The following is a 26,465-nucleotide window of genomic DNA, read 5'->3' on the forward strand; positions in this document are numbered from 1 at the left end:
TTATGCTTCAATGGGGGGAGGGGGGGGGGGGGGGGGGGGGGGTAGAAGAAGAAAGAGAGAGCCGGCGATTTTTTCATATGTACTTTATTATTTATTTATGTAATTACTTGGGGAAGAAAGTTTTCAGTAAAAATAATATTTAGTTAAAGTATATATATATATATATATATATAGAGAGAGAGAGAGAGAGAGAGAGAGTTTGATACTTCATAGTTTTGAAAAGTGGCTAGCTAAACAAAAAAAAAAAGTACACTTTTAAAGTTAAATTTAAAGAAAAGAAACAAACCAAGTATATCTATGCATGTTGTACATATATATATATATATATATATTGGGGGAGGTGGATCTACCCCTTAAATCACCATATTATTTATAAATGAATATTCCATTATATATTGTGCTTACAATTTTTTTTTTTTTTTTTAAATTTTTTTTATAGTGTTGTTAAGGGTACAAACTGATGTTTTATTCCATATAACACTTATTACGTCAGTCACTAAAATATAAACTGTCATGTAACAATCAACGTGACATTACCATAGTTATAAATTAACATATTAGTTCAGTGACACCATGTTGGCCACTAAAATGTAAACTATCACTTATCACTCATTCTCATTAAATATAGATTATTACCATATGAGTTTATAAGGAAATTATAGTAAAAACTAGAATACCTTGAGCATTTTCTAAATTATCATATGGTAGCTGCTTTGTTTTGGCATTTGCAAATGTGTAGTAGCTTTATTTTTGGCAGGCAATTATACTCGATGTTAATACCCATTAATGGAGACTGCTATGCTAGATTTCTCATCTGAATTAGACTTTACCTTCACCAATACTCTGTTGATGCAAAAGCTGCAGACACCATTTTCCAGTTTTTTTTCTTACTAAAAAAAAAACATCAAATCTTCACTAATGGCTGCAACTTGAGTTGGTACAATCAATATCCGCTTCCAACCTCACCAACATAAACACCGGATTTGGCTTAGGTGTTGTAAAATAACTACAACATATATGTTGTACTTTTTTCAACCGTCTAGATCTATTTCACTTGCTCTCTCTTTCTCATGAAAAATTTGGAATTAAATCTAAACTATTGAAAAATGTACACACCTAAGCCAAATCCATAAATGTCTGATCCAGCCGTCAACTTGCTTTGCATTCCAAATCTCGATATAAGTGCCATTTTGCGTATCTTTGATGCCCAGGCAGCACGGGTCTTAGTCGAGGGGCAGTAATGCAATTTACACAACAGCATCCTCTTAAATCCTTCACACAGCCTATACAGCATCTGAAAAGAGACATGTATACATGATTCAAGTGGATTGTTTGTCAAAAAAGTAATATTAAATAAAAATACAAGACAAAAGATATATAATGGGAGGAAGATGGAAACATTGGGCACAGTAATGGAAAAGATCAAATCAGACCAGCTTCTGAGTGAAGAGATTACAAAAGGGTCATCACCCAAAATGATCACAGAAAAACAAAGTGACATCAAGGCAAAATTATGGCCCTATACCTCAACAAAGTGAATTCATTAGGGTACTCAGAATATCTTTACCATGTCTTTTGATTTGAAAGGAAAGTATTTGTTGTCACATAAGAAATTAATCTATACATAAGAAAAGTATTCCTGGTTCATTGGAGCTTTTTACGTTCATGTAAGTTTGGGAACTTTAGGTGAGGAGGATAAAGAGAACGAAGCTTACAGAAAAAGCAGGTTGCAGTCGAGATTTGCGCAGTTCCTATGCCTTAATTCGGAGACTTGAGAACCACATACGTAGCATCTGGAAAACGTATTACACTGAGAAACTTGTTCACTCCTGGCTGCATTAACAATGGCTTCAGGCTTGTAGGAAGATGGTGGGAGAGAAAGACGCGAATCAAACACAAACAAATTCCCAACCCATTCTGCAGGACCTTCAGTCTTTAGATAATGGGAAACACCACCCTTCAAGGAGTATAAATTTTGAAAGCCCCTTTGTCTGCCATATCAAATTTAATTTTTGTTTATTATTATTATTTTAAAAAGGAACCTCTTAAACTGAGTAAAAAAAGAAAGAATCTAATAATCTTGCAACAGTAACTACAACGTGTGGCTCTTACCCATCGTTTTTAATTATTTGTCTTTAATGTGTTGATAGACACATACAATACACCATCCAGTATGCATGAGAGGGGTCCACTTCTATATGCAATGCACAGTGGGATTTTGTACATCTGATGGATGAAAAACATATAAGTAATGCAAAGGAGCTAAACCATTTATAATTGTTCTATAGATTGTCAGACTAGATCAATATATGCATAAAAACTTGGAAAAAGCACTGGAAAATACTAAGACTAAACACATTCCCAAGTAATCCACCATAGGTCAAACACATCAAAGTAGATCACGTAACTCATGCCAACTTAGAAATTTTTTCTAATGCCAGGACGAAACAGTGTTCATGGAATGCACATGGAAAAACCTAGTAGTTTCCATAATATACTTGGATCTTCACTAGATAGTAGGATTGCAGTACCAACAATCGGCACAACGCCTTATGGTTTAATGGGTTTAGAAAAAAATCCATCGCTTAAAGGTTCAAACTTCTTAAAATTGATTGATGACTTTTACCCAACAGTAATATTCACGAAGTTGCTCGACTGCTTCCACACAAGCAACCGAGTGTTATGAGAGAGCAGTAAACACAAGGTGTGGTCACGCTAATCCAAATTAAAAGGAGTTGATCCTCGAAAATTTGATGTCTGTTAGAATATAAATTAAATGATTAAATTCATTTTTCCTATAAGCCTAAGTTTTAGGATAAGTGGTGATTTAACATGGTATCAAAGCCAAAGGTTCTAAATTCGAACTTTGTTTCCGTCATTCACCTCTCATTTCAATTAAATATTTTACTTGTTGTATCTCACTTTTTAAGGGGGAACCCACATGAGAGAGAACATTAGAATTTAAATTAAATGATTAAATTTATTTATTCCTATAATGTCAAATGCAGAGAGAGAGAGAGAGAGAGAGAGAGAAGGAAAGAGAAAGTTACCTTAGAATTGTAGAATACACATCACATCGGATACCTCCAGTACAATACATCAATATGTCCGTCTTTTCTTTGTCAACATTTGCTAAAGGATCTGAAGCAACATCCTGGACGATCAGAAACAAGAGCAAAATGAAGTACATCCATAGCCAATTTCAGAAGAATAAATTTTTACAACATACCCAATACGGTGATGCTCGAAATAAAAATTAATATGTTTGTAGACTAATCGAACATGTAATTGTTCATGTAAGAAAAACAATGTGTAGCACCACTTCTACATATTAAAAGAATTATATCATCAACCTTGCACGCAATTCTTTACTTTATCTAAATTTAAGAATGCCAACCTTGTAGGTGCACCAATAAAACTAGAAGCTCAGTTATTCAAGCACGGTGCTAGTTGCACTACACACATTAAAACTTCCATTATGGTTTTTCCAATGTTTGGGGTAAAGTGGCTTATGGCTAAACAGGTTGTGGACCTTTTGGCATGTTGGTATAGGGGGGTCGGGCAGAATGACAACATTATTGTTTGGAATGCAATTTTTTCCTTCTTAGTTTGGTGCATATGGGGAGAAAGAAATGCTCAAAGCTTTCAATGATCAAGAGAGAATGAGTGGGGTTCTACGGACATAAAAGAAATGCAAAAAGCTCATTTATCCATTAATGATTTAACAATGTCAAAATCACACGACCCTAGCTATTCTAATCAATTACAGTAATAATCAACTCGACAAAAGATAAAACCCAGTATACAGTTCTCAACCATGAGGACACGTGTCGAACTGGAGACTACTCTTTACGTTACTGAAAGTAACATCCATTTCTTAACCTTCCCATGCTTCTTAACCTTCCACGTATCATTAACGAAAATCGAAGCTTTGTTTAATAACAAAATAACAAAATATGCAGAATATTCATATTTGGGAGAGGATCGATTAATAAAATAGAACCTATTTATTAAAAAGAACCCATCAATATAAGAAACCCATAACATAAAGCAACGAATCAAAAACTAAAACCCTAAAAAGAACTAAACCAGCAACTTCCTAACTCAAATAAACATAAAAGTAAGACCATAATAGTAGGAAATATGGCCTAAGGAGGATACCAATTAGGCCCCACATCAATATTAGACCATATTTTTTTAAGAATTTTGATCTTCAATATAATTATTTTGTGAGCTTCTTATCATCTGCATTCTCCACCCTACTTCAATTCTACAGATAACATCATCCTCAATCTCCTGATACTCATTAATGAATTATACAGTAATTCAATTTTCGACGTCAAAGCAGGTTTGAGTACGATTTCTACTAGTATCAGAATTTCAATTGCTAATACAGAATATACCAAGGAGGGAAGAGTGGAAAGTGGTACATGACTTGCTCTTTGCTATGGTTTCTACAAGTGCTATTGCCCAACTGCATCTATGCAACTAGTTTTAAGTCAAGAATTAAGCCCAAGGAAGGCAAAAACGACATCCAAAGGATGGGAAGAAGAGACGGTAAGGCTACAATGACCTAGAAAGAGACATTTTAGAGCATTATATTCTTACGTTTAAAGGGTGATCTCCAAATTGAGTATATCATAATTGTAACTAATGACTCAAATTCGTTTAATTTTTTGATGCATTGCTTTTTTTGGCATTTACAAAATTCAGGTGTACCTTCTAATTGGATCTCTTTGTGAAAAAAGTAGATACACCAAATAGGATAAAAAGAAAGGAGAAGTTTTTTGTTTATTGACCATACCTCTGTCGAGGATAGACCAAATGAAGTGCTCCTAAAGCAGTCTACAGAAGGACGTCGAGCCCCAGAGAAATGACCAATATCCCATTCATAACCTGATTACAATCAATCACAAAATCTCAAACTTCAATGAGAATAATCAACCTAAATACTATGATAGTTTTGAGAACTACAATAACAATAACAAGATTCACACCACACAAGAATGCATGACTAAGGTTGTCATATCAGCCGGTATTATGAAATAAAACTACATTTAGACATGCATGAAAGAAGGTGCCCTTAGCACATATACATCATGTCTATACTACCATTTTACTCATTAGTTTTGCCCCCATATAGCTGTAATGAATTTTTCATTACATATGTTCTTAATGGCTTTTCAAATGAATCACAGGGAATAGGATCCTCTCCAATTCATAAACTATACTACCATAAACTCGATATTCTCCAGTTCAAAATGAATTGGTAGAAATCCTAAAGCCATAAATAGGACACTTGTCTACTAGCCAAAAATAATAATAAAATATTATTTTAGATTTAAAAAAAAATTAAAATTAAAATAATAAAATATTTTAAAAAAACTAAGGGTGGCCAACCCGGTCTGGGGTGGCTTCGGCCACCCCATGGCCCATGGGGGTGGTCCGGCCACCCCCAACAGCCAAACTAAAAGGTCTGGGGTGGCCGAAGCCACCCCATGGCCCAACAGGGGTGGTCCGGCCACCCCCTAGGGCCACCCCATTAATTTTTTTTTTTTTTTTTTTTCATTTGGCCCTAGGGGGTGGCCGGACCACCCCGGTTGGGCCATGGGGTGGCTTCGGCCACCCCAGACCGGCCGCCCCTTATGGGCTGGCCGGCCACCCTTAGTTTTTTTAAAATATTTTCTAATTTTTTATTTTTTATTATTATTATTATTTTTTTAATCTAAAATAATATTTTATTATTATTTTTTGTTAGTGGATATGTGTCCTATTTATGGCTTTAGAATTTCTAAAAAGAAATTTTAGAAATCCTAGCCATAAACAGGATATTCTCCAGTCCATTTTGGACTGGAGAGGATCCTATTCCGAATCACAGAGCTTTCAGAATGGATTCTCTTTTGGGTTTGTTTCATATGGTATCATAACCCAGTCAATGGCTAAGGTTAGAATACCCCACCATAGATTATCACAGTTCCCTTTATTAGCTTAGATAGCTGTTTGGGTCCATTACCATGACTTGGATTATAACAGTTCTTTTGTTTTTGGATGAGCGCTTGGGGACCAAAAGTCTAAAATATCCAAGCCAATTTGCAAAAGAACTAGCTAATTTTTTTTTAACTTATCCAAAAAAAGGGGCTAATTTTGATGTCTTTAAGGCTCCCCAGCCCCATTGCTACAATATATTGTCACTGTTGAAGACAGAGTTTTGAGGATTTGCAAAGTCAATGGAATATCCACTGAAGGGTCCAACACAGGTGTTAAAAGATAGTAGAGTAGTCTTTCTGGGGTTTAGTTGAATTGAATATGTTCTAGCACCCTTCAATTGAAAAATATCAAAATTTCCTTGTTTGAGCTTAATTTGCATCATATATAATACCAGAAATGATTTATTAGTTAAAGTAGGATTTTCACAGGGTTCCTTTATTTTTTGGACTTTTTATTAGTGTGGCTTCTATATAACTAGTCTTGAAGAGGCAATTCAAAGGAAGGAATAGTAACAATTCCCTTGGACTGGAATCAATTATAGATTCATCTGAGACTCATAAAGCCCTGGTGAGAATAATGTTTTCATTGATTCTTCTCCCTTTTATTTTAATTTCATGCTCTGCATGTGAAGTCTTAACACTTAACAGAATAAGCCCAAACTCCTCGCACTTTTGGATTATCTCAGATCAATCTCAAATTTCCAAAATTCTACTCCTGCCCATAAACCCTAGTCTTTCCTTACAGATTTTTTTTTTTGATAAGTAATGTTTCATATATCAAAAAGTGCAGAGGGACGCAACCCTAGTACACAAGGAGTATAGAAGAGAACGCCTAGGAGAGAGAAGAGAATAAAACAAGAAAATCAGAATAGCCAATCACTAAAGGAGCTAAATAGGCTAATGTCCAAGTAAAAAGAGAGAACAAGAATAAAGACTTGAGTTCCTCTAAGGTCCTTTTTTGGTCTTCAAAATTTCTCTCATTTCTTTCCCTCCACCAGTACCAAATAATGCATAGGGGAACCATCTTCCACACAACAACACTTAGAGAATGACCACTCGGCCACCAACAAGAAAACAAGTCTGCCATGCTATAAGGCATAACCCAAGAGAGTCCAAAGCGGCTGAAAATAGTGTTCCATAAAGTATTGGCGACCTTACAGTGAAGGTGGATATGATCAACAGTCTCCCATTTGATTTACATAGGCTGCATCTATTCACCACGATAAGATGTCGCTTTCTAAGATTGTCCGAAGTGAGAATTTTCCCAAGAACCGTAGACCAAGCGAAGAAAGCAACTCTTGGTGGAGCCTTGGTCTGCCAAATACTCTTCCAAGGAAAAGAGGTAGCCTCATTAGAAGCAAGGATCTTGTAAAAAGATTTAACCTCAAACATCCTTGGGCGGGTCGGAACCCACCAAAGTTTGTCCTCTCCTTCCCCTCTCAATCTGTGTGAGTATAACAAAGTGTAGAAAGAAGACAAGACTTTCCTGACAGATTTTTTATTCTTCCTTCGCGAGGTAAGGGACATTTACACACCTTTGATTCTTGAGAATCTAAAAATTTCCTCACTTTTCAAAAACCTCTTAAAACCTTTGTGATGTGTTATTCGCTGGGTATTTCTGTTCCTAGTTTAGCTGAACTAAACAGCAAGGAATAGCCATTCTAGGGGAATTTCTATTCCTGCCACTTTGGGACTAGCTATTCCCAAATATTAGACACATTGAATGGCTTTTCCTATAAGTTCTAAGGTGGAAAATTAAGAAACTAATTTGAATTTCTTTGATAAGATTAACCATACTTGTAACTATACAGACATGCCGTGTATGCTCTTTCATAACCTCAGTCAACAACTAGATGATCAAGCACAAAGAAATATGTGGATTCAGATACGAAATAACATCCAATGAAGGAAACATAACCAAAATAAACACCATTCACAGAGTTGTGAATCTTTAGTGAGTTGTGATTTAACACCTACCATGTACTTAATGAAGCAAAATACAACAATAAACTAGTGCTACTGAAAAACTGTGGCTTCCATATGTTTTACATTTGATAATTTTGCTGAACATTATTTTTGACATAGCCTAGTAAAATTATATTAGTTAGAAGGAAGAACTCATTGAGTAAAATAGAGTTTGATGCAAAACATGGCTTGGAATGGGTTGACAAATTTATTAATGAAGTACCACTAGAGCATGAAAGTAATATCACTTGATATCAGTTTTGTTTTGTTTTCTTCTTCTTCTTTTTTTTTTGGGGGGGGGGGGGGGGGGGTGGGGGTTACAAATCCAAATATCTTTGGTGAATCTGTTTCACTTTGGTACCAATGCAAATATGATCTATTTCGCTGGTGTCCAATATGTTCATCCAGATAGCTGGTTGTGCTTTACTATTGATTCTGATGGCAGGAATAATTCCATAGTTATGACTAATTTTGGTTATTTAAGGAAACAATAACGGTATCATGCTACATCTTCCAATCTTGCTCATTTCACAAAGTCTGGTAGGTAAATGCAAACGAAAGGGATTGACAAGTGAAAATATAAAAAGGAATTACGAGCACATTGTGGCTAAGAAAATGCCAGAAAATAGCATCATGGAAAAAGAGAAGAGCTACCATTTCTCACATCCAGTAGAATGTAGTTTGTATTAATATTCTCATTTGAAGGAGCACCAATTCCATTTCCTGGTTCCAATCTCTTTCTCCATTCTGGTGGTGCTAGGGGTGTTGCTCGCACCGAAGAGTCTAGCAAAGGAAGATGTGAAATGCCTCCTTCCAGCTGGAGAAATACAATTGTAATCAGGTAACAGTCTTATCAAAAGCAAAACACACTCCCAGCAGGATTGGGCCATAGTCCTGTTCCCAAAACCTGTTGTGTGCACAACTTACAAATTTATTTAAAAAAATGAAGTTTGGCCTGCATAGCTAGTTAGGAGAAAAAAGTGAAATATAAAAACATGCTGAACTACTCAAAATGAAAAGGAGAGTCTTGTCCCTTCAGAACAGTACTAGATCCAAATACATCCATCCCTCACCACCACCCCCCCCCCCCCCTTTCCCAACCCCAAAATCCATACACCCAACTAATCAGTAAACTATCAATGGAGAGGAAAACAACACACACACACGTATATAACATAATATATAAATTATAAAAAGAAAATTAAAAAATAAAAATGAAAAAAATAGAAGGTCATGGAGGAAAATAGCCAGGCAAAGAAGTCTTATAAGAGAGGGGAGGGAGGGTATAATGTTAAGAATAAAATTAAGCGAGAAATACAAGGCTGCAAAACCCCAAACATGAGCAGAATAAGGCAAGTAGTTTTTAAGAGAGAAACAGGGGAAAAGAAAAACAAAAAGATGCACAAAAATATAAGCTTGCCTGCACTAACGAAGGCTTATAGCGCAACTTCAGCTTTGGAAAGGCATGCCCATTATATGCTGGAGAAATCTGAACCAAAACATCAGAAAATCTATCATCTTCTCTCAACCATTTGACATACAGAAGAGCATCTTTTGACGGCCCACTGTACTGCATGAAGTTGGATGAAACAAATCAGAAGGTTATTAAGAAATGGATGCTAAACAGATGGTAAATAATTACTTTATGAAGCTATAAGATATTTCAAAATAATCCTGCTCCATAGTTCAACTTCTAAATATAGTGATTCACTATATACCATAATGCATTAATGAACCAAATATCTCACTTACATCTTCACTCAACATGTTTGACCATCTATGTATAGACACAAAGAGAAGGGGGAAGTAAAGGACCAAACTACCCTCCAGAAAGCTGTCTATAAAAAATAGCAACACTCATTAAAACCACCTCAAGATGCAGGGATACAATTATGTGCACCTTGTTACAACTGCACTGAAATAGAGTGCTTTAGTAAATGTATATCTAAGGTCTTTAAGCTTTGCATACTGATGCAGTCTTGGAATCAGAATCAACTTCCTTGTCTTTAGAGTGATTTTCTGTTTGGGTAGCTTTAAAGCTTTTCATGTGCGGGGTCATTACGCAAGATATGATTGAAGCAAGACTTTCCGAAGTTTATATTACAAGTGTCTTAGGGTTAAAAAAGTTTTTGGATTGACTCAGTTTATCAGTTATGGGTTTTCTATGTGCAGGAGTTGAACTGAAATTTTATAAGTTGATCAGAAATGGGGCTTGCTTTGAGAGTTTAGAAATTAAAACAGCAAAGAGAGAAAAGGTCAAATGAGGCTTGCTTTGAGAGTTTAGAAATTAAAACAGAAAAGAGAGAAAAAGTCAAAGAGGAGAGAAAGAGAGAGTACAGAGTAGGTGATAACAGGAAGGTTTGGGCTTTGTTCCAACATACTCTCTTTAATTTGATTCTATAGCTTTACCACGTAGTCTAATACCCTCTGTATTGAACATATGGGTTCATATCAATATATTGTATTTATTTGTTTAAGTGATTGCATACATAGCTACCATTCTTTAGATTAAGCTCATTTTGTTGCATTTCCAAAATACTTATTAAAGCATTTACCAATTTCCCAGACACAGAATCACTCCCATGAAACTTCGTACCAATATAAGATGCTTATCAGTCAACAATGAGCAGGAGGTATATCACATATAATTCGTAAAAACTGTTGTATTATGATCACAGCATAATTGATTTACCTACTAAAAAAGTGCCCCATATTAAATTTATTTAAACAAACAATATACAGGCTCATGAAGTCATAAAACCTAGCTCCTTGTGCCCATCATTGACCTCCAACTCCAGTTAAATTCTTAGCATAAGCAGCATACGAGCCTGGGAATTGGGGGAATATTTTGCATAGTAACGATGGCATTGATGCAACAAAGAAATATCAACCTGATCTCACAACCATTACTTATTTTACTCATAAAGCAAAAAATTTCTGATCATTCACAGCATAAATGTTGACTTGGATATTTTGAGTGGCTAGGGAGACTCTAACAAGTCAGACACAACCATGTACAAATCCCACACTTTATGGTCTAGCAGACATGTTGGGGAACTACATCACCTTGCATAGAACTGCAGGAAACTATATACCGAACATAAAAATTAAAGGAAGAATATATGGCAATAATTTGTGTGCTAAAGTGGGCAATTTATCCGTATAAAGAGAGGAAGAAGGCAGGGAGAGGGTTTATATGAGTCATGCAACATCATGAGACACTCATGGTGGACACCCACTGTTGAAATTCAATTCAGAAAGACAAATGCAAATACCTAAATTTTTTTTTTTAAAAAAAAAGGGACACCCATACACACACAAGTATACATGCTGACAAACACATGCAGAAACATTTACAGGAAAGCACAAAGAGAATCTGAGAAATTAGATTTGATCGACAGGGAGAAACCTACCTGTGCATTTATCCCTTGTTCATTCAGATATACCCGGCCATGTATGTCAAGACCCTAATAATAGATATGGAGAAAAGGTTAAAATGTGAGAGATGTAAACAGCATGACAGCATATTTTAGACCAGATCCAAAAAAGGAATAGATTTCAGACAATTGTTCAATAATTTTTACTACTAATCGATGTCCATTCACACTTGGATGTAGTTCAGATCAATTTTTTTTTTTTTTTGTAAGTATATCATTAACAACACTGAAATGTAATGTACCTTTTTAAGACTGAAATTAATATACACTAGAATGGATCCAAGCTCCATGAGGATTAGGAGAAGTGAAACAGTAACCAAGAAAATAAACATAAGAAAGCAGTGATCATAGCTTTCCTCTTATTTATCTTATTTTAGCAAGTAACCAATTAGCATGCTGTTGCATTGTATTGAATATGGCAGACAAGCACAGCATTAAACATATAAGCTCTGTTTAGCCTTGGTGTTTGAATTGCTTTAAAAAATTATAAAAAGGAGTACGAGGAAAAAAAATATTTAAAAAGTACAAGAAAGAAATGTCCTCTTCTATTATAAACAACATTATTCATGGAAACCCAAAAACAAAATGCTGCAATACCTTGCTCTATTTATCTATTTATATTGTGGTTGAACTAATGTGTGTAACTCTTTTTTACCTATTGTGGTTAATCAAACAATTTAAATGGTACAAGCTTTAGGAGTAACAATGATCCATTAATGGTTAAAGAAAAATAAGGAACTGGCACTTGCCTCTATATTTTCTCTATAAATTTTGAAAAATGCAACACACACTCCCACTCTCACACTCTCTGACGCGAAAGTGAAAATCACCATTAAATCCAAAATTCAATAATGATCCATCCAAAATCTAATGGTGATTTAGGAAGTGTGGGAGTGAGAGTGTATATAACATTTTTCATAGATTTTTTATGTTGATGGTGAAGCCTAGTTCTAATAGAATTGGATGAAATGGTTGTTTAACCCATGACAGATTATTATTTAGTAAACCTATTTTATTATACATATGATTGCTATAAATATTGCTATGTAAACCATGAGATTTGAGGAATACTTTTAGGCCCTTCAAAAGTTTCCATTCTCTTGTATCATCTTCATCTTCCTCAATTAATAGAAAAACACATCATTGCTACTTCATAAACGTAGGCAAACTTGTCAAACCATGTAAATTTATGTGTACTATTTTCTTGTTTATTCGCTGGGTTTTATTATTATTTTGTGCAAACTGATGCGCTATTTTCAACAACCAGTTATAGAGTGTTCATGCTGTTAGGCGTTTCTTTCCCAATGGTGTCAACCCAGATGGATTACTAAAAAAAACAATAAGCTGGATACAAAGTCCAAAAATGTATTTTTCTTGACTATGCAAATGTAATAATGTACAAATGTGGGATCCCACAGCTAACAAAATTGTCATTAGCCAAGATCGTATTAGAGAGGGCTTGATGCAAAAGGACAAGTCTCAGCACAACAAATGACTGGGGATTGAAAATGATTCTTTTTGAAAATTTGTTAAATCTGCTAAATACTTCACAAAATATTTGTTTTTGACAAGTAATCAAAATTTATAACTGTCACTGCCTTCAGTTCCACCACCATCGTCTCACTGTCTTCAACATTTTGATCATTTCTATCTCTCCGGATACACCACAAAAGCAAATGATGTTGAAGAAATAGATTATGAATTTGAAACTCATGGTGATCAAGGCAGTCTAAACGAAATTAAAATGCGCCAGTACAGCTTCTAGATTATGTTATTGCTTCTCCTCGAATTTCAAAAGAACATAAATCTACTTCTTATCAGGAAACATGTAAATTTGATACGGGAATGTAGCTCCATGGACAATATTTATGATTAAAGAGATGAAGGCATTGCACCAAACTGAAAAACATAAAAACTAGTTGAATTAACTAAAACCCAAAAGCTACTGGCTGTACAGGAGTGTGCAAATTGAAGAAAAATACAAGCAGCAAAATTGAAAGATTTAGAGGTCGAAAGAGAATTTTGTAAAGAAGTGAGGGATTTGGGAGCAAACCTGTAAGAAGGAGAGGTGCCTGGAGACCTCGGCCTCTGGGTTTTCGATGAACACAAAACGGTAAAAATTAACGACGACGAAATCATCCTCTGAAAGCTCTTCCGCCTCGGCGCGGCCGCATTGTGCAGAAACGTCACAATTGCGGTTGTTGAGGAATCGCTTTCGGGGGCAAAGAGAAAGTGAGAAGAGCTGGTAATGTCTCTGGGATTGGGAGAGAGAGTTGTTTGGAAGTTCAACAATGCTTCTGCTTCTGCTTCGAGGAGAAGGTGATAGTGAGCTTGCAGGGGTGAGCGCAGCAGAGATAACCGCACAACAGCACCTCATCCTCCCTTATTCTAGCACTCCAAACACCCCCCAACTTATGGATGTCAAATAGCCGTTTGAAAAAAAAAAAAAAAAAAAACAGTATGCCACGTCATTTATCTTAATCAGAAAAAATTAAGAAAAATGATAAAAATTATTCTCTCAACTATCTTTTAATCATTTCCGTCTAATAATTAAGTGAATCTACTATTGAATTTTAGTGAAACTCACATAAATCCACAAATCTAATGATAAATCTATTAGGTTTGCAAAACGAGATAATTGAAAAAATGATGTATATTATGCCTCAAAATTTAATCTACATCATTTGCATGTCACGTCGAACATGAGTTTTCAAAAATCCATGTTAGCACCTCACCAAAATTACATTCACCAAAAGCATCCATCTCATTGTTTGGACCGTGCAACAGCACAGGTGGAAGAACTCGTACCTATGCTTTAATAATTTGGGAGTCTTCTTCGTCGAGAGGTCTAAAACACTACAAATTACAAGTCTAGAACAAGGATTTTCACCTCGTGGGGCTTTAATCTCTCAACAATCACCTTAAAGCTCCCTTTTTTTTTTCTCTCCCTCTTTCTCTTGAGTACTTTGAAAGCCCTAGTATACTAAATGCCTGCTAGGGTTAGCCTAAGGACAAACTTATGGGCAAACCTCCACCTCCGCAAGTTCAAATTACATTTTGACGGACCATAATCAATCACAAAATCGGGTTGTGATCAATAACTAGAGTTTCAGAGCACCTATGATCAATCACATTGGGCCTAATTGATCACCCTCGAGGGGTGATCAATGATGACTCAGGGCCAAAAACATGCCCAAGTGTCTAATCAGGCTAATTTTCCTCATCCCTCTGCCAAACCTTATTCTTGATTCACCCTTTAAGTAAGGACTTCTTAACTCTAATTTAGACTGTAGTGTTATAGGATGTGCTCATTGTTTTAAATTATCTTAAAAATAAAAAATAAATAAATAAATAAATAAAACAATTTTATTATTAAATAAAAATATCACACAAAATGAATTGAGTTTTAGGTCACTATCCCTAACACTAGGCTCCTTGGACCTAGTTTAACTCAAGTCACACTTGGTTGGGCATCCTCGAAGATGTCGCTCAACTTTTGGTCTCTTATTGGGTCACTTGAGCAGTCCAAAAAGTGGAGGCCTTTCTAGGGGTTCTAGGCTTATCTAAGGCCTTTTACTCAGCCCAAAGGCCTTAAATCAGGCCCAAAATGACAAGGACACGTCACACATCCTAGAGTCTTCTACTTTTTGGATTCTTTGATAACAGGGCCAAAAATGGATGGGTAATTCCAATTTAGCCCATTCTTGGAAGTAATTGAAAGACCATTTGTTGATTCCTATATCAATTAAAATTGTTAGGGAAAAGTATAATTTAACCCTTCAACTATCACACACTTTTTACAATTTTTCTCCCTAGAAGTTATTAATAAATAAAATAATATATATATATATAACCATTTTATAAAAAAATACAAAAGTGTCTAATTTGACAAGCACGGGTAATATAAGAGGTCTAATCTCACTTTTTAAAATTTGGAAGTGTAAGTGGAAAAACGGTGATAATTCATAGGACTAAAATATATTTTCGCCAAATTATAAACTCCAAGTCGATTTCTATCACAATATAAAAAGATAAATTATTGGTGTTAATAATTTGTCAATATTTCTCTCATATTTTCTTACGAATTCAATAAATTAACTATTATATTTGTAGGGTCCACCATTGACTTATGAAAAAATCACATAAGTTTATAAATCTAATGATTAATTTGTAAAATAAGATGAATGAGAAAACTATAGACACCAATCATTTTTCATATAAAAACTAGAGGGGATATGAGGCAATTTCCTTTAAAATTATTGATTTTTTTAAGTTTCTGAGTTAGATGCAAACAGAGATGGAAATTACTTGGTACCCCCCAGAAGAACATGAGATGGATGTGATTCCAAGCGAGGCTTCATCAAAATGTGCCCACTTTTTGGGTATTTGATGTCACCGTCATTTGTGACGTCATAATCAGAAAAAGAAACAAAACTTAGAACACTTAACTCAGATTGAAAATTGGCTGCATTATGAGGCCGATTTCTTGACTTTTATCTAAGTTATAGACGCCTGGATAGTTTATGATTCTTTAAGACCATTTATGCGTCTATTGCTGATTGGGTTATTTCGGTGTCACTTTTTTTTCATTACAACTATCTTTTAGGATTGGGTTTGTTGTTGAAGCGCTCGCCTCTTGGTTTGGTGTTATGTTGTAATCTGTTTATTATATTATGAAAGTGCAATATTTACACAAAAAAAAAAAAAAAAAATTCAGATTGGAAATTAATTTTTCCCTGCCCTTGTTCGTTCCGCCTCAATTTCATGAAATTGGAAAATTGATAGATCTCCTATTAAAGCGGTGCCACATGGTTGGCCACTATCTCAAGACTCTTTTACTTACTTAAATGTTGATAGTTTTTGACACAGCGCTTGAATTTGATACGAGCATAATATAAAATTAACAAATTATGATTGAGTAGTTTGACTCATTTAATTAAATGTGTCGAATTATGGTTGACTGTTATAATCTTAGGGAGCGTTCGGGATTCCGATTTTACAAGAATAATTTACGTTTTTAAAAGATGTCACAAAACGTGCATTACGATTTAAAATGCACTTAATCTAAAATAGGTAGGAAAAAAAAAAACTCGTGATTTCTATAAGCAGGCTAGAGTGTACTTATTTGAAAAGGCATGAATTTAATCAAAAATCACAATTTTGCATAACAAATATTTGATTAAAATAAAAAACTTTTTAATATGTTTCACCAAACACTTTTACGGTTTTAAAAAGTAGCGATTTCAATTTTAAAATCGCACTTATTGAAACCATAATTCCAAACAAACCCTTATACTAATGCTTCGACACAACTCGAACCCGAACATGAAACACTATATTTAGGGTTAGCAATTTTTTGACACGATCCATGAATCCAACATAAACCCAACACAAATTTACTAAGTTAAGCTTGAGTGGTCTGACAAGTTGAGATAAATAGCTCGAATTATAGTTGACCATATAATTTTATACCCATATTTCAATACGATCTGAATTCAACACGTAAATACGAACGGTCACAACTACTTTTTTACCCACTTCTCTCTTGGTCGTTGGACATAGAACTCTAGCCTATTATGCGCTCACATCACTTGGGCTTCAATACATCCAGATTGAGGTGGTGTTTGGTAAATGGGTTGGCCTAGACACTGTAGTTGATGTAGATTGATGTGAAAAAAAAAAAAAAAAAAAAGTAAGAATATTTTATATAAAAAAGTGAAAAAGTGGTATGAAAAAGTGAAAAAGTTTTGTTTTGTAGTGATTTTTTTATTTAAATAATAATAAAAAGTAAATGATGTGATATAAAAAGTGAAAAAGTTAAAATGTTTTGATGTTAATTTTTTTGAAAAATGGTGATGAATAATGTCTAGGCCAACTCAAACCCCTTTACCAAACAATCCCAGAAAAGACTAACAAATGAGACCCAACTCGATATGTGGTGTAATTTTTTGAACGGTCCAAATTTAATTCTAAATTTTTTACCAAAAAAAAGAGAGGTACTCTACAACCCATCACCATTTCACCTTCAGTTTTAAGGGTTTTAGCCTGAGGAAATTGTAATTTGTCTTTTTGGGTGGATTTTCTTAGCAAGAAAAACAACAAAGGAAAGTATACAACTCGGATGTGGCCTCCATTGATGATGGATGGAGTGAAGACAAAGGGGGCAATTGGTCCTAATTTAGAGGAGAAAACCTGCGGTCCAAGCATTAATCTGTCTTCTTCTCCATTTGCATATCTAGGGCTTCCCTCAAATAGGGATTGATGTGAAATTGGAATATAACAAGAAATGGACTATTGCTTTTCCCTCAGGTTGGGGATTGGGGTTTTTTTGTAATAACTACAAAATGTGGGCCTAAATCTTGCAATTACATCACTGCAAATTGACTGCAACTTGTAATCATATCATTTTCTTAATCTCTATACGAATATTGATGTGACTTTTAAAATTATTATTAAATTTGTAATGAATTATTATTAAATTTTGATATAATAATAATTTTAAAAGCCGCATCATATTGAAAATGAGAGTGTGTGTAGCAGTACTCTATTGATTTTGGTTAAGGATAAGCTTACCATACATGGGGAGATTCTAGATAGGGGTGAAAAGGCGATAAGTAAAATTCAGTAACCACCTAGGCGGTTAACTAGCAATTAATAAGCCTAATAATCTCTAACCCTATTTTTTAAAATAAAAATTAAAAATTAAAAGAAAAAACCAAAATGACGTTTTTTCATGTATATATATGGTTAGCAGCTTTTTTTAACTGCCTTCAAAAGTGGTTAGCAATTAGCGAGGATTAATAACTGCTCGCATTTTCACCTCTAATTCTATATAGTTACAAAGAAAGTCACCCTATGGGCTATGGCATCTCTAATCGAAGTTAATAAATTAATTTACATTATTAAAAACACAAGCAATCTTCCTACCCACCCTACTAATTCATTTAAGTTTTGATATTAATTTGTATGGTACCATAGATATTGTAAATTAATCTTGAATCAGGGGTGACTTCTGACATTTCCTGTAAATTGTAGACTATTAATTAATGGATGTGTCCATTGCACATGCATGAATAATACATCAGACCCATCATGATCGATTCCTTTTACCAGTTATTTGCAACATATAATATATAAGGTCCCACTTGCTCTGCGCCATAAACGCTAATTTGGCTTTTCCTTTTTGCATGGAATCAAATAATATATTGTTTATAAATTTTCTATAAACTGGGTCGTAGGAATTCACTCAACCCAGTCTCTAAAAACGTCATGGGTCGGTTAAGCATGTAAAAAATACATGCTATTAAAAAAAAATTTGCTTCTCACATTTTACGCAACACTTTTAGAGAATAAGTTGAATAAGTCCATAGACGGATTAGTGGCACAAATTATTGGAATAATCTCCTCAGATTTGAATACACAAGATAAACCAAGTGGAGATAAAGCTGAAGACGAAGTCAAATGCAATATTAGATAATATCTTATCTAATATTCAAACTGTTATACTCAACAAACTTATCTTTGATTTAGTTTGTTATTTGTTAGTTTAACTTAAGTTGTTAAGTTTTAAATTTGTATTTCAAAGCCAAATGTATATCTTGTAATTTGTTATAAATAGAATTCATCTAGGCATTACAAACAACAACCACGTGATAATTATTCATTATGGTGTACCATCATTGTCCCATTTCTAGGAGTTTCCAAAAATCCATGTTAGCACCTCACCAAAATTATATTCACCAAAAGCATCCATCTCATTGTTTGGACCGTGCAACAGCATAGGCAGAAGAGCTCGTACCTATGCTTTAATAATTTGGGAGTCTTCTCCGTCGAGAGGTCTAAAACACTACCAATTTAAAGTCTAGAACAAGGATTTTCACCTCGTGGGGCTTTCATCTCTCAACAATCACCTTAAAGCTCCCTTTTCTTTTTTCTCAACCTCTTTCTCTTGAATACTTTGAAAGCCCTAGTATACTAAATGCCCGCTAGGGTTAGCCTAAGGACAAACTTATGGGCAAACCTCCACCTCCGCAAGTCTTAAATGTATTCGAATCACATTTTGACTGACCATAATCAATCACAAAATCGGGTTGTGATCAATCACTAGAGTTTCAGGGCACCTATGATCAATCACATTGGGCCTAATTGATCACCCTCGAGGGGTGATCAATGATGACTCAGGCCCAAAAACATGCCCAAGTGTCTAATCAAACTAATTTTCCTCATCCCTCTGCCAAACCTTATTCTTGATTCACCCTTTAAGTAAGGACTTCTTAACTCTAATTTAGACTGTAGTGTTATAGGATGTGCTCATTGTTTTAAATTATCTTAAAAATTACTAAATAAATAAATAAAACAATTTTATTATTAAATAAAAATATCACACAAAATGAATTGAGTTTTAGGTCACTATCCCTAACACTAGGCTCCTTGGACCTAGTTTAACTCAAGTCACACTTTTTTTTTTTTTTTTTTTCTAATTGAATAAGGAAAGGGCTACAGGGAAGGATCTTTTCCACTTTTGATCCGAACGGAAGAAAAAGTGAGAGATCCTGAAAACGAAAAAGGGGTGGGCTCCCCAACAATAAACCCAAAATAAACTAAAACAATACAGAAATAAAAATAAGAGGGAAGACCACCCCAACAACAAAGCCCAAATGGTAAAATACAGTGCAAATACAAGAACAAGTACTGGATCCAGTCCAAAAGGACCAAACAGCAGGCAATGGTAATTGCCAATGATCCCAAAAGAATCATAAGCAAGCCGGGCCTATTCCAGAACCGCACAAGGCGGTGCAAATTGCAAAGAAACTCCGTGAAGAGATCTTTGCGGGCAAACCAACAACCACTGTTAAATGGCTGTTGAAAAGTAGGCACTGCAGAAAACCAAAAATGAGCCGGCATAGGACGACCACCAACATCAATCTCCTCCTCAAAATCAAACCAAGTCATGGCAGGGAGATAAAAACCCACAAAAAACAATACAAACAGCAAACTAAAACTAAATTTACAGTAAAACAGAAATAAAATTACAACAAAAACAAGCACAAAGAACACCAAAAAACAAGGGCAGGGGCGGTGGTAGCCTGCCGAAGAACAGATCGGCCACCGGCAAGCAGTGGACTGATCGAGGATCGGCTGGCGGAAGAGGGAAGCTAGGAGGCCAGGGAAGATGGTGGAAGGCCTCGATTGGTGGATGGGTCGGCGAGGAAGAGTAGATCGGATTTTGAAAAAACCCGATCTAAACCCCCAAAAACCAGATCCACAACCAGGAACTTCCTCGAGGCAGTGGACGGCGACAGGGATGGACTGAACGGCGAGAGGCTGGGCGGCGAGAGGCTGGACGGCGACAGGCTGGGCAACGACAGGCTGGGCAACGACAGGCTGGGCAACGGGCGGAGCGGCGAGGACCAAAAACGAGGGACTGGACGGCACAAAGGGCTGGACAGTGGATGAACGACGACGGGAGAGAAGAGCAACGGCAGTCTTCGAATCTACACAAGAAAAAAAGAACAAAACACAAGAAATCCAAACAAAAAATACAGCAAAGAGGGAACAAAGAAGGGGAGGGGAGTGGAGGAAAAACCTTTTCCTCCACCCCGGAAAGCCCGCACAAGGCGGAGAGAAAGACCTCACTAGGAGGCGGCTGAGGAAAAAACCCTAAGGGTTTCCAGAGGTTCTCTCTCTAAACAAGAGAGAGAAAGTTAATTTTAACTCAAGTCACACTTGGTTGGGCATCCTCGAAGATGTCGCTCAACTTTTGGTCTCTTATTGGGTCACTTGAGCAGTCCAAAAAGTGGAGGCCTTTCTAGGGGTTCTAGGCTTATCTAAGGCCTTTTACTCAGCCCAAAGGCCTTAAATCAGGCCCAAAATGACAAGGACACGTCACACATCCTAGAGTCTTCTACTTTTTGGATTCTTTGATAACAGGGCCAAAAATGGATGGGTAATTCCAATTTAGCCCATTCTTGGAAGTAATTGAAAGACCATTTGTTGATTCCTATATCAATTAAAATTGTTAGGGAAAAGTATAATTTAACCCTTCAACTATCACACACTTTTTACAATTTTTCTCCCTAGAAGTTATTAATAAATAAAATAATATATATATATATATATATAACCATTTTATAAAAAAATACAAAAGTGTCTAATTTGACAAGCACGGGTAATATAAGAGGTCTAATCTCACTTTTTAAAATTTGGAAGTGTAAGTGCAAAAACGGTGATAATTCATAGGACTAAAATATATTTTCACCAAATTATAAACTCCAAGTCGGTTTCTATCACAATATAAAAAGATAAATTATTGGTGTTAATAATTTGTCAATATTTCTCTCATATTTTCTTACGAATTCAATAAATTAACTATTATATTTGTGGGGTCCACCATTGACTTATGAAAAAATCACATAAGTTTATAAATCTAATGATTAATTTGTAAAATAAGATGAATGAGAAAACTATAGACACCAATCATTTTTCATATAAAAACTAGAGGGGATATGAGGCAATTTCCTTTAAAATTATTGATTTTTTTAAGTTTCTGAGTTAGATGCAAACAGAGACGGAAATTACTTGGTACCCCCCAGAAGAACATGAGATGGATGTGATTCCAAGCGAGGCTTCATCAAAATGTGCCCACTTTTTGGGTATTTGATGTCACCGTCATTTGTGACGTCATAATCAGAAAAAGAAACAAAACTTAGAACACTTAACTCAGATTGAAAATTGGCTGCATTATGCTGCCGATTTATTGACTTTTGCCTAAGATATAGAGGCCTGGATAGTTTATAATTCTTTAGGACTATTTATGTGTCTATTCTTGTTGGGTTATTTCGGTTTCACTTTTTTTCATTACAACTATCTTTTAGGATTGGGTTTGTTGTTGAAGCGCTCGCCTCTTGGTTTGGTGTTATGTTGTAATCTGTTTATTATATTATGAAAGGGCAATATTTACACCCAAAAAAAAAAAAAAAATCTCAAATTGGAAATTAATTTTTCCCTGCCCTTGTTCGTTCCGTCCCAATTTCATGAAATTGGAAAATTGATAGATCTCCCATTAAAGCGGTGCCACATGATTGGCCACTATCTCAAGACTCTTTTACTTACTTAAATGTTGATAGTTTTTGACACAGCGCTTGAATTTGATACGAGTATAATATAAAATTAACAGATTATGATTGAGGAGTTTGATTCATTTAATTAAATGTGTCGAATTATGGTTGGCCGTTATAGTCTTAGGGTGCGTTCGGGATTGCGATTTTACAAGAATAATTTACGTTTTTAAAAGATGTTACAAAATGTAAGGCATTTGGCATTACGATTTAAAATGCATTTAATCTAAAATAGGTAGGAAAAAAAAACTAGTGATTTCTATAAGCAGGTTAGAGTGTACTTATTTGAAAAGGCATGAATTTAATCAAAAATCACAATTTTGCATAACAAATATTTGATTAAAATAAAAAAACTTTTTAATATGTTTTACCAAACACCTTTGCGATTTTAAAAAGTAACGATTTCAATTTTAAAATCGCACTTATTGAAACCATAATTCCAAATAGACCCTTATACTAATGCTTCGACACAACTCAAACCCGAACATGACACACTATATTTAGGGTTAGCAATTTTTTGACACGATCCATGAATCCAACATAAACCCAACACAAAATTACTAAGTTAAGCTTGAGTGGTCTGACCGGTTGAGTTAAATAGCTCGAGTTATAGTTGACCATATAATTTTATACCCATATTTCAATACAATCTGAATTCGACACGTAAATACGAACGGTCACAACTACTTTTTTACCCACTTCTTTCTTGGTAGTTGGACATAGAACTCTAGCCTATTATGCGCTCACATCACTTGGGCTTCAATACATCCAGATTGAGGTGGTGTTTGGTAAATGAGTTGGCCTAGACACTGTAGTTGATGTAGATTGATGTGAAAAAAAAATAAAGTAAGAATATTTTATATAAAAAAGTAAAAAAGTGGTATGAAAAAGTGAAAAAGTTTTATTTTGTAGTGATTTTTTTATTTGAATAATAATAAAAAGTGAATGATGTGATATAAAAAGTGAAAAAGTTAAAATGTTTTGATGTTAATTTTTTAAAAAAATGGTGATGAATAATGTCTAGGCCAACTCCAACCCCTTTACCAAACAACCCCAGAAAAGACTAACAAATGAGACCCAACTCGATATGTGGTGTAATTTTTTGAACGGTTCAAATTTAATTCTAAATTTTTTACCTAAAAAAAGAGAGGTACTCTACAACCCATCACCATTTCACCTTCAGTTTTAAGGGTTTTAGCCTGAGGAAATTGTAATTTGTCTTTTTGGGTGGATTTTTCTTAGCAAGAAAAGCAACAAAGGAAAGTATACAACTCGGATGTGGCCTCCATTGATGATGGATGGAGTGAAGACAAAGGGGGCAATTGGTCCAAATTTAGAGGAGAAGGGCCAAACCTGCGGTCCAAGCATTAATCTGTCTTCTTCTCCATTTGCATATCTAGGGCTTCCCTCAAATAGGGATTGATGTGAAATGGGAATATAACAAGAAATGGACTATTGCTTTTCCCTCAGGTTGGGGATTGGGGTTTTTTTGTAATAACTACAAAATGTGGGCCTAAATCTTGCAATTACATCACTGCAAATTGACTGCAACTTGTAATCATGTCATCTCCTTAATCTCTATACGAATATTGACGTGACTTTTAAAATTATTATTAAATTTGTAATAAATTATTATTAAATTTTGATATAATAATAATTTTAAAAACCGCATCATATTGAAAATGAGAGTGTGTGTAGCAGTACTCTATTGATTTTGGTTAAGGATAAGCTTACCATACATGGGGAGATTCTAGATAGGGGTGAAAAGGCGGTAAGTAAAATTCAGTAACCACCTAGGCGGTTAACTAGCAATTAATAAGCCTAATAATCGCTAACCCTTTTTTAAAAAAATAAAAAATTAAAATTAAAAGAAAAAACCAAAATGACGTTTTTTTCATGTATATATATTTGGTTAGCAGCTTTTTTTAACTGCCTTCAAAAGTGGTTAGCAATTAGCGAGGATTAATAACTGCTCGCATTTTCACCTCTAATTCTATATGGTTACAAAGAAAGTCACCCTATGGGCTATGGCATCTCTAATCAAAGTTAATAAATTAATTTACAATATTAAAAACACAAGCAATCTTCCTACCCACCCTACTAATTCATTTAAGTTTTGATATTAATTTGTATGGTACCATAGATATTGTAAATTAATCTTGAATTAGGGGTGACTTCTGACATTTCCTGTAAATTGTAGACCATTAATTAATGGATGTGTCCATTCCACATGCATGAATAATACATCAGACCCATCATGATCGATTCCTTTTACCAGTTATTTGCAAATTGCAACATATAATATATGGTCCCACTTGCTCTGCGCCATAAACGCTAATTTGGCTTTTGCCTTTTTGTATGGAATCAAATAATATATTGTTTATAAATTTTCTATAAACTGGGTCGTAGGAATTCACTCAACCCAGTCTCTAAAAACGTCATGCGTCGGTTAAGCATGTAGGAAATACATGCTACTAAAAAAAAATTTTGCTTCTCACATTTTACATATGACACTGCTTTTAGAGAATAAGTTGAATAAGTCCATAGACGGATTACTGATACAAATTATTAGAATAATCTCCTCAGATTTGAATACACAAGATAAACTAAGTAGAGATAAAGCTGAAGACCAAGTCAAATGCAATATTAGATAATATCTTATCTAATATTCAAACTACTATACTCAACAAACTTATCTTTGATTTAGTTTGTTATTTGTTAGTTTAACTTAAGTTGTTAAGTTTTAAATTTGTATTTCAAAGCCAAATGTATATCTTGTAATTTGTTATAAATAGAATTCATCTAGGCATTACAAACAACAACCACCTTTATAATATGCAAATTTTTTTCCGTATCCTTGTCTATTCTTTTTTTTTTTTTTTTTTTTTTTTCAATCATGTCAACATCCTCTTCTTCCCCTCAGAACCTTACCCAATTTTCCATTTTCAAGCTCACCTGTGATAATTATCCATTATGGTGTACCATCATTGTCCCATTTCTAGGAGGGCACAATTTTTATGGCTATGTTCCTGGTGATCTTCCTTGTCCTCCTGAATTTATAATTCCTTCCCACGTCCCTCTTAGCTGCAAAGGTTAAAAATCCAGAATACTTGGTTTGGTATCAACAAGATAAACTCATTCTAAGCGCCTTGATTTCTTCTCTTTCTTAGAACTTCTTGGCTCATGTCTATGGTCTTAAAACCTCACGTGAGGTTTGGCTCACATTGGAGAGGATGTTTGCCTCTCAATCAAAGGCTCGTGTTTTGCAAATCCGTCTTCAACTTACCTCATTGAAGAAGGGAGCATTGTCTATTTTTGACCATTTTCAAAAGGTGCAACCTTGGTATAAACATTGGCTGCCATTGAAGAACCACTCAAGGACTCCGAGTTGATGTCCTATATTCTTGGTGGTTTAGGATTGGAATACGAATCCTTGGTTACGTCTATTTTCACCCGCATTGAACATGTTTTAATTGATGATCTATATAGCCATTTGCTCACTCATGAGCAACGACTAGAACATGCTCACACTCCCAGTGACTTTTTTGTCTCCACGGTAAATGTTGCTCAATGCAACCCTTCCAATACTGACAGATTTTAGCCATAGAAATTTGGGTCGCCATTTGGTCATGGTCGTGGTAGAGGTCGTGGCCGTGGCTCCGGTCCTTCTTCTTCAACTCGTCCCATCTGTCAAATCTGCAACAGAATTGGTCACATTGCCTCGAAGTGCTACAGTAGGTTTGATCATTCCTATCATTGTGACTCTGCTCCTCCAGCTGCTTATCTCACTTCTCAGCAATCTTCGTCTAATCCGAATTGGTATCCTGACACGAGTTCGGCCAATCATCTCACTAATGATTTGTCTAACTTGAATTTACAAGCTGATGAATACAAGGGCACGGATCAAATCAAAGTTTGTAATGGTCAAGGTTTGGATATTCTTCACTCAATTTTTGTAA

General features: G+C 35.0%; 1 protein-coding gene and 1 non-coding gene across 2 annotated transcripts; one reads left to right on the forward strand and one right to left on the reverse strand.

Moving 5' to 3' along the window:
* Positions 1-467: 467 nt before the first annotated feature.
* On the reverse strand, positions 468-13,766 carry LOC132175180 (Rhodanese/Cell cycle control phosphatase superfamily protein). The gene is made up of 8 exons (XM_059587040.2): positions 13,443-13,766; positions 11,366-11,419; positions 9,373-9,522; positions 8,607-8,769; positions 4,805-4,896; positions 3,051-3,154; positions 1,716-1,991; positions 468-1,294 (listed from the first exon to the last, which is right to left on the reverse strand). Exons 1-8 carry the CDS (start codon positions 13,764-13,766, stop codon positions 1,150-1,152), a joined length of 1,308 nt encoding a protein of 435 aa, XP_059443023.2. The 3' UTR covers positions 468-1,149.
* Positions 13,767-25,876: 12,110 nt separating this feature from the next.
* Positions 25,877-26,015, forward strand: LOC148587040 (small nucleolar RNA Z247). The gene has a single exon (XR_015911811.1). It is a non-coding gene; the product is annotated as a small nucleolar RNA Z247 (small nucleolar RNA).
* The last annotated feature ends 450 nt before the right edge of the window (positions 26,016-26,465 follow it).

Source organism: Corylus avellana, chromosome 3, assembly GCF_965113065.1.
Source record: "Corylus avellana chromosome 3, dhCorAvel1.hap1.2, whole genome shotgun sequence".
Lineage (NCBI taxonomy): Eukaryota > Viridiplantae > Streptophyta > Magnoliopsida > Fagales > Betulaceae > Corylus > Corylus avellana.